This window comes from Chenopodium quinoa, unplaced genomic scaffold (assembly GCF_001683475.1).
Source record: "Chenopodium quinoa cultivar QQ74 unplaced genomic scaffold, ASM168347v1, whole genome shotgun sequence".
Classification (NCBI taxonomy): Eukaryota; Viridiplantae; Streptophyta; class Magnoliopsida; order Caryophyllales; family Amaranthaceae; genus Chenopodium; species Chenopodium quinoa.
Window position 1 is genome coordinate 3,321,247 of NW_018743919.1, and position 8,843 is coordinate 3,330,089.

Below are 8,843 nucleotides of genomic sequence, written 5' to 3' on the forward strand. Positions count from 1 at the left end.
AATTATTACATATAACGACACAAAAATAAATATATACGGAGTAAGTAGTATATACCTCAAAACTTTGATATAGATATATCAATGCCTAAATGGTATGATCATTTGTTCTGATAGGACTACTAGGGATCTTAAGAAGACTTCCCTAAACAATAAAGTATATTTTGTTTTCTTTGGATTTGTCTCAAGCACCAGAGCTTTATCCTTTGACAAAAACTTCTTGAATATAATTTTGCCTTTGATCCATATATTGCAATTACGGACCTTCATCAGACCTTAAAGGCTATTTAAAAGTGAGAAATATTACACTAGTTTTACTTTTGGAGATCATTTACATATTGCTCAAGAATTGTCTTCATAATTTGAACACGTAAGAGTAGCTAATACTACGTAACAATATTTGAGATCGTTGCATATCTCTGGTTAATCTTCAAAAACCAATGTGTATTGTACTAACAATTCATTCTAAAGTTCAGAAGAGCATAAATCAACCAGAAGTTCCACAGGAAGATGGAAATGCTCAAGCATCAAAACTCGACTTTTTTAATTTTTGCATATATTATACCTGATAGATCAAAGCATTTTACAACTATATAAAAATACTTTAAAAAAGATAATAGAATGTAACATCAGGAAAGTGTGGAAAAAATTGAAAATGCATAGACAATTACACTGTCATTATAACCATATACCCATCTATTTCCACACAAACTACTTGATTCACCTATTCTATATGGATGATTTTCAGCAGTTCACCCAGATGCATATAAAGTGCACAAAAAGGCCAGGTATGTTCACATTTGGCATAACATATGTCCAATTTCAAACATTTAATCCCAACCGGAATATGCATCTGCTACCTTAGCTTAGTTTCTGCATAACAACTGAATTAGCAAGACCAGCCTGCTCTATTGTCTGGTTCAGATCACTGAGTGGCTTGGGAGGAAATCCGACAGTCTGAAGCTGGTAAGTTCTACTTCCCCCTGGCCGTGAAGCATCAATGAAGGCGCGGATATCATTAATTGTGTGGTGGTAGTTAAAATGGGCCACCATACGAGTCCCATCTGCTAACCTGAGTTGAATGGGAGTCGAGGGTTGGCTCTGATCCACAACCAGGCCAGCAGAAGGGGTTGGGGCAGAGTTGAGAGGAGCCGTTGGCTCGGATGCTGCAGAGGAAGTGCTGCCGCCAAGGGTTCTTCCAACACCTTGAAATGCAACAGTCCGCTTCTCAGGTTCCTGCAATTAAACAAGTGAATCAGGAAAATGGTTATTCACTCCTTCAGTGCCATATTCCACTATCCTAATATGGGCTGTCCAAAAATAATCTATCACTTACCAACCCCCTCTTACTTCCTATTTTTCAATTTTCTTATTTAAATGACAACCCTACTAGCTTACTTTATATGCGTGCCATAGCCTAAATTGAAGATAAAAACCTTGGCGGAGGGACTACCAAACAACAACAATATGCATGGTGCTAGAAAAGACAGTCACTTAAAATCCTATATCCTAAGCCAACCAAAAATATCAATCAATGAACATTAAGCTACTTAAAAAAAAGAAAAGAGTCAACTGAGAACTCACAGGACAGTCGACTCCCTCCCTTCTGATGAGATTCACATGCACTGAAGACCTTCTATCTGCAGGTTCAAGCTCTTTTGGGCACTCAGATTTTCCAATGCTCTGCATTGGATTCAATTAAAATGTAACTGAAGAGCACAAGAAAAAAGAGGAGGGGGGAGGAGGGGGATATAGGCTCTGAAATTGATTTATTACCTCTATGAATGATGCATTTTCAGGGTCGTCCAACCTCCTGAGGGGACCATCATTTACTGTGAATCCATTCTGCCAGAAAACAATGTTGTGGACAACTGGCTCAGGTGGCTGAGAGGCAGCAGCTACCGCCTCCCCAGATGCAAGTGTTCTTCCAGTACCAGTGAAGGTTGAGCTAGAAGGGCGCAAGTTCTCCAGAGGACCTTCAACAGCACCTAGTTGCCTCGCTTGGTTAAAAATAGCATCCACATCATTACCCTTGGGTGGCTCTTGGACCAGCATTCCACTGCAAATATGCAACTTTAAGCATCAGGCAAATCATTCAAACTATAATACGAAAAGGTTTTACAAATAAACTCCCCCGCAATCAAATGCATGGTTTTTGTTCATAGTGCTTTACAGTGACTGAAGCTTCCGGGGGGGGGGGGTTATCAGACACAAGGATTTGATTCTCTTACCTCGTCCGTAAGCTTTGTGACTCAATGACCTCATCAAAAGAACACAGGGACTTGATCAGCTCGCAAAACTGAAGTTCCCTTTCATAACAATACTAGACCTTTTTTTAGACTGATAACAACGGAGCAGCAGATAAAGTTGGAAAGAATAAAAGAGGAAAGGATAATAAACCTCTTATAAAGAAATTAAAGTACAAAATAATTAAAAGATAACCAGCACCTTAATCCCCAAACTCCCAAAGCTCATTAGTTGGATGAAGAATCATCATCTGTGACATAAAGTGCTATTTACTACAATTAGGCCCATTTTTTTTACTACACTCAGAAAAACTTTCCTGCAGCCAAACACAGCTCATCCTGTCCCAATACAGTGCAACTCCAGAATGATTTGCTTACTGTGGTGGTATGAGAGCCTTCAAATACAACTATTCCTTTCCCTCTCCTCTCACCCCTAATCCTACTCCTCTCTTTATCAACCGCTAATTCTCTTTCTATTTTCAAACATCTCATTACAGGATGATATAAATAAATTCTATTTTCACCAATTGCTTTGGGTTCTAGCACACAAACTCACACCTCCCACAGTCCATGCATTTGACAATCACGAGGAATCAGCAGACATCCAACTTATGATCAAGTGGAGTAAAACCACACCTTATACATGGGTAAAATCTTAATCAAGAGGGAGAAAAATTAATGACTTGAAGGGAATTGACAAATATCCAAGATCTCAGAGCCACTTTTCTAACTTTAATCCAATAGAATGCCTTAACCCACCAATGCCAGGTCTGGCTAGCAGCTAGAAAAGAAAAGACTTATTGACGGGAAAATAAAACTAATTCACATATTTCAAAAAGAGTGCCGCTAACTAAGGAAATCACACATGCTACTGCAGTCTTACAATTACCTCTCAATAAATTACACTTGCTCTATCATTCACCGTCAAGTGTCAACCACCACCTATACGGACAGGATAACTGACCTTACACCACACCCTTGAAACAAAGCAATCATCCTTATGATAAGAAGTGATCATCCCAATCATCGTCTACTTCCCATTTCAATCACTAAAACAAATTGAACTTTTGTCCCTTTCATTTGCCCAATATCCATTGTCTCTAGACTGCTAAATACGGAGTAACATTTAATATTGGCAGAAAAGTATGTTGGATTTTGACACTTAAAAAGCTAGTCCACTGTAATTCGTACTTAGTGTCACAAATTCCAAATAGTTGACATCGACAATTAAAATACTACCAAACAAAAGTACAAATGCAATCATGGCAGAACATCAATTGGTAACATCAGAAACAACAAAAAATCTAATCCTAAAACGTGCACTAAAAATCAAGCATTAAGAAAGGAAAGTTAAAAGAGTAAAAAGGTGCAAACCCTTCCCACTGCCATTAAACTATTAAAACATTGATTTGGTTATTATAATACACGAAGATTTCTAAAAAACACGAATTCAACAACACAAGGCAATTCTTGACACAAACAAGCATTATACAAAAGTTACTTAGGCTTTGTTCTCCTCACCTTAGTCTCACTAGCTTCAATAGACCTTCTTAAGTTCGGTGTATGATTGGTAAGTTCAGAAAAGGGCCAATAAGTACATTAAAGTTAAGTTCACGACTAATCAAGTTGAATAACTACAATAGAATAAGTAACATAAGCTAAATTCAGGGCTAATAATTTAAGATATGGTCATATAAGTTTAGATCAGTGAACTTCGGGTGAAGGAAGCACACCCTCAATTATATAACAAAAAAGATTAGTTCTTGAACTAACAAGGGTATCCCATAACATTCTCAAACCAAATGAAAACATACCCAAAAGCCGAGCTTGACAACATTTTACAAGAACGAACAAGAGTTATACGTCTTGATTTCTTAAAATCAACATATTATAATAACAAAATCACACAATTATATATTTATATACTCCTGTATATTACTCTATATTACCAGTTCAACAAAAAAACTAGCAAAAGGGGCAATTCTTAATAATCCCAAACTAAACAAAAACATATCCAAAACCTACAATTGACAACATTAAATTATCAACCCTACGATTCACAATCACAAAGCATTAAGCAATATAACCTCAATTTCATCAAATTATCAACAAGGGCAATCCTTAAACATCACAAACTAAACAAAAACATATCCACCACCAACGATCAACAACAAATTATACAATCAAAACACAAAACAATAAGCAAATTAACCTCAATTACATCAAAATTAACAAAAGGGTAATCCTTAAAAATCATAAACTAAACTAAAACAGATCAAAAACCCAAGATTAACAAGAAATTATCAAGTGGGTAACAAATAAACAAGATTAAAAAGGGTAAAAGCGTAAACCTTTTTTCACCACCAGTGTAATACTCTTGTGGGGCGTTATCAGAGTCGCTATCAGAGTCAGGACTTGAGCGACGATTCAAGTCGGCAAGGGTTCGAATCCCACCAGCAGGTCGACTACCACCGCTAACAGATCTCGTCGTTTTTTTGTCCTTGGAAGCCATGAAAATTATTGAAGGTTTGATTGAATTTTTTTACGGAGTTTTTTGCAATTTCTTCTGCTACAAACTTCAATAGTTTGATGTGTGAGGAGAGAGAAAACTGCGTGGATGCTTTGTGTGTATATGTGTCAATGGGTGTATTTCCGATATTTTTTTCGGTCAATGCTAAAATAAATTACTGTATTCGCGGTGCGGTTTGGATTCCAAACCACACCAAATCGCAAAACTGCGATTTGTATGTTTTTTCAAACCGTATCAAATCGCACTTATAATTAAATAGTAGCAATTTGCAATTTAGCTATAATTTTTTTAAAATTATAAATATTTTTTAAAAAAAAGACTTTTTATTTTATTTTGTGATTATTAATTTATAATTTAAATACTAAACTTTTTTTTAACTTTTGATTAGCTAATAGTAAAAAATTACATCATATTTTAAAGCTATTTTATATACTTTTTAATAGAAATAGTACAAAATTGGTATAACGGTTGCGAATTGACGGTCTAAACCGCAAATTGCATCAAAGTGCGGTTTGCAGTGTGGTTTCGTCTAAAATGTTTCGGTGCAAAAGTGCGGTTTGGTCATTTTCGGAAACTACACTGCAATTTTCAAACCGCAAACCGCACCAAACCGCAAACGGTCTAGACCGCACTCTAAACAGCCCTATGTAGACTATTTCCGACCATTTTTCTTTAATTTAATTCAGTTTTTTACTTGGTTTGCTTTGTTTTGTTCTCTCCATTTGTGAGAGTCTGTCCCAATTTTTTTGGGTTTTTCCCAATTTCTAGGATATTGATTCTCATCAATAGATGAGAATTTTATTTTTAGGGTTTGGATAATAATAGGGAAGGTGATTTGGATTCATATGGATTTAGGGCTTGTCATCAACTCTACGATTAAAACATCAGCGCAAATTGCGAAGGTCTCTACTTTGAAAGATGGAAAGACATTGAAAATCACTACTCGCGTCAAGCTTGAAGCGGTGGAGTGTGAGCTATGCCAAATATGCAAATTAGTTATGATTTTGATTGTAAAAGTTATGTTAATTTCTCTAAATTTGTGGTTTACAAGTTTTTATTATTATTATAGATGCCGTATGACTATTCATTAATGAAATTATTTCTTTCCGTAAAAAAAAAAATAAAAAAAAACCGCTACTCTCGGAATACGAAGTACGAACTAATTTTTTGCAAATATTTTGTGATTTCTTCCCTTCATTTATTTAATTGCAACACTTTTATATTAACCTTTATTTTTAATTGCAACACTTTCATATTACACTATTTAATTATATCTCTCTCCTTATATGGTTTTCAACTGTACTCCACTCACATTTTATTAATACTCCGTATTTCTCTTCTCTTACATTCCTTATCTTTACATAAATTTCATCAAACGTACTATCATTTTTTGTCATTTTTAATTTCCCAACAAACCCTATTTACATTTGTAACAGATTCAATTCAACCACTTAAAACTTCGTGTCTATTAAAGTGTGACAACTAAAATAATACAAAGGGAGTATGACTAAATGTAATGAAAAGTCTACTTTGTATCTTTGTTTTATGATAAGGTAAAATACTCCATCTATTTTTTTAAAGGGAGTTGTTAAAAATCGCTCACAATTCTCTACTTAAAACCCACAATTTTTAAAACTTTGACAATCTTGCCCTGTTTTTAATTTTTATCAAAAACGAAATTTTATCTACCCAAAAATGTGGAGTAGCACTGGATCGTCGAGGGACACCGAAGAGCCGTCATCGTCGGTGAGATACTGCCGGAGAGCCGCCATCATCGCCGGAAAACGAGGTACTTAGCGGTTTAAAATTTCAAATTGGTGTCGGACGTCTGGCCGGAACGCCGCCGCGGTGGGTGGGGAGCCTGGCCGAGACGCCGCCACTGTGGAGGTGGCGCCTGGAAGGGACGCCGCCACTGTGGAGGTGGCGCCTGACAGGGACGCCGCCACCGTGGCTGGGGCGCCTAGCCAGGACGCCGTCACCTTGGTAGTGGCGTTTAGCTGGATCGCCACTGCCATGGTGGCGGCGTCCTGCCAGGCGCCCCAGCCACGGTGGTGGCGTCCTAGTCAGGCGCCACCTACACAATTAATTTTTTTTAAAAAATTTTATTTAAAGTTTTGTTTTTGTTTTTGTTTTTTTTTGTGTGTGTGTGTGTTTTTTTTTGTTTTTTTAACTTTGATAAATTTGAAATTAAATATGTGTTAATAATTTTTTTTTGACATTATGTTTGAAATATGTGTGAATAATTTATAAAAAGAAACATAATTATTATTTAATTTGAAATTATGTGGTAATATGTGTTAATAATTTCAAAAAATAAACCAATTTATAATTTTGTGTTAGTTTTGTATAAATTTAGAAATTAAATGTATTATGCGTTAAATATAGAAATGAAATTTAGAAATTTAAAATTTGGAAATTACTTATGTGTTAATTTTTTTTATTTTTTTTTGTTTTTTAAATTTGATAAATATGAAATTAAATATGTGTTAATAATTTTAAAAAAAATAAAAAAAAAACAAAATTTCATTTGAAATTATGTTTTAAATATGTGTTAATAATTTATAAAAAAAACAAAATTATGGTTTAATTTGAAATTATGTTTTAATATGTGTTAATAATTTCAAAAAAATAAACAAATTTATGTTTTAATTTTGTATGTGTGTGAATACTTTTATATATAATTACGTGTTAATTTTGTGTTAATTATGTGTAAATTTAGAAATTAAATGTATTATGCGTTAAAATGAAATTAAGAACTTTAAAATTTAGAAATTACTTCTGTGTTAATTTTGTGTCAAATGTATTAATTTAATCCTTATATAATTATATTTATATGTCATTGTTGCAGGATTATGGTGGAGACGGAAATGATTATAGTGGGATTTTTGTTCATGACGGTCCGTTCGAAGAGGCTCAACAAGCGATTGATTGGGCAAAACAGGTTGCAATTAGATCAGGTTTTTGTTTAGTAGTAGCAAGTCATAAATCTCAACGGGATGGTAGAATGGATCGCATTTTGAGATGCGACCGCTATCGCAAAAGGGAGGAACGAGATTTCAGTAAAGCGATTCGGTTTGATACAAAGCGGAAAGGTTGTGGGTGTCAGTTTAGAGTAAAGGTTCGACAACACCAAAGTCGTGACGGTTGGGAAGTGAAGGGTTACTCTAAATGGGGGTATCACAACACGAGATGATAGTATATGAAGTGGGTCATCGACAGTTAAGCGGCCTAAGTCCTGCTGCAAATTAGTTGTCAAAGGCCTAAGGACTGGATTGATTCTTCCACCTCTGCTCTGGATACACTGTTCGAGAGAATAAACAAGGCATTTGACACTCAAAAGAACGACATCAAGAACTCTCTCTCGGACTCTAGACGGCGACATGGCATGATGTATTGCCATTTCATATTTAAGACTCTCCATGGTCGTGTGTCACACTACTGCTTGGGGTTAATTTTGAGCGAGCACAACCGGATGAGGGATTTGGTGATGAAGTGGCTATTCAATGAGGATGTGCTATTTCATTGACTCATGGACTTCCTTGTGCATGCACCATTCACCGCGTAATTACGCAAGATAGGGCATCGTTACATGTCGATCATGTTCATCCATTCTGGCGGACGCTCGTTATTGAAGAGCATACTGTTCAACAGACGGTCCACCGTGAATAGGAGGAGTTGGAACAATTTCGTTCGATGTTTGACCAAATGTCCTCCAGTCACCGTTCAATCATTCGTGATTCTACCCACGTACTTCATGACATGTTCAACACATCATGCTTGGATCATGAAGAACCTGAAAGGGTCGAGCGACCTAGAGGTCGACAAGCACGGCGGAACAGGAGTGCGTTTGAGTACATTCGTGGTCGTGGTCGTGGCCATGGTCGTACATCGTCATCAAGCGGTGTAGCCAATCTTCTTCGTCGGTGAATATGCCCTGCTTCGGTACAGTACTTTACTTTACTTTACTTTTTAGAATGTTTGTTTAGTTTACTGCTGACTTGTTAATTGTGTCTACTAATATGTGCAACAGGAAGAATGGATGTTGAACAATTTCCATATAAGGACAGGAT

The 8,843-nt window shown here is 35.9% G+C and overlaps 1 protein-coding gene across 1 annotated transcript; it reads right to left on the reverse strand.

Moving 5' to 3' along the window:
- Nucleotides 1-531: 531 nt before the first annotated feature.
- LOC110687412 (plant UBX domain-containing protein 4-like) lies at nt 532-4,902 on the reverse strand. Its single transcript, XM_021864060.1, has 4 exons — nt 4,595-4,902; nt 1,774-2,056; nt 1,582-1,680; nt 532-1,233 (listed from the first exon to the last, which is right to left on the reverse strand). Exons 1-4 carry the CDS (start codon nt 4,753-4,755, stop codon nt 859-861), a joined length of 918 nt encoding a protein of 305 aa, XP_021719752.1. The 5' UTR covers nt 4,756-4,902; the 3' UTR covers nt 532-858.
- Between the last annotated feature and the right edge of the window lie 3,941 nt (nt 4,903-8,843).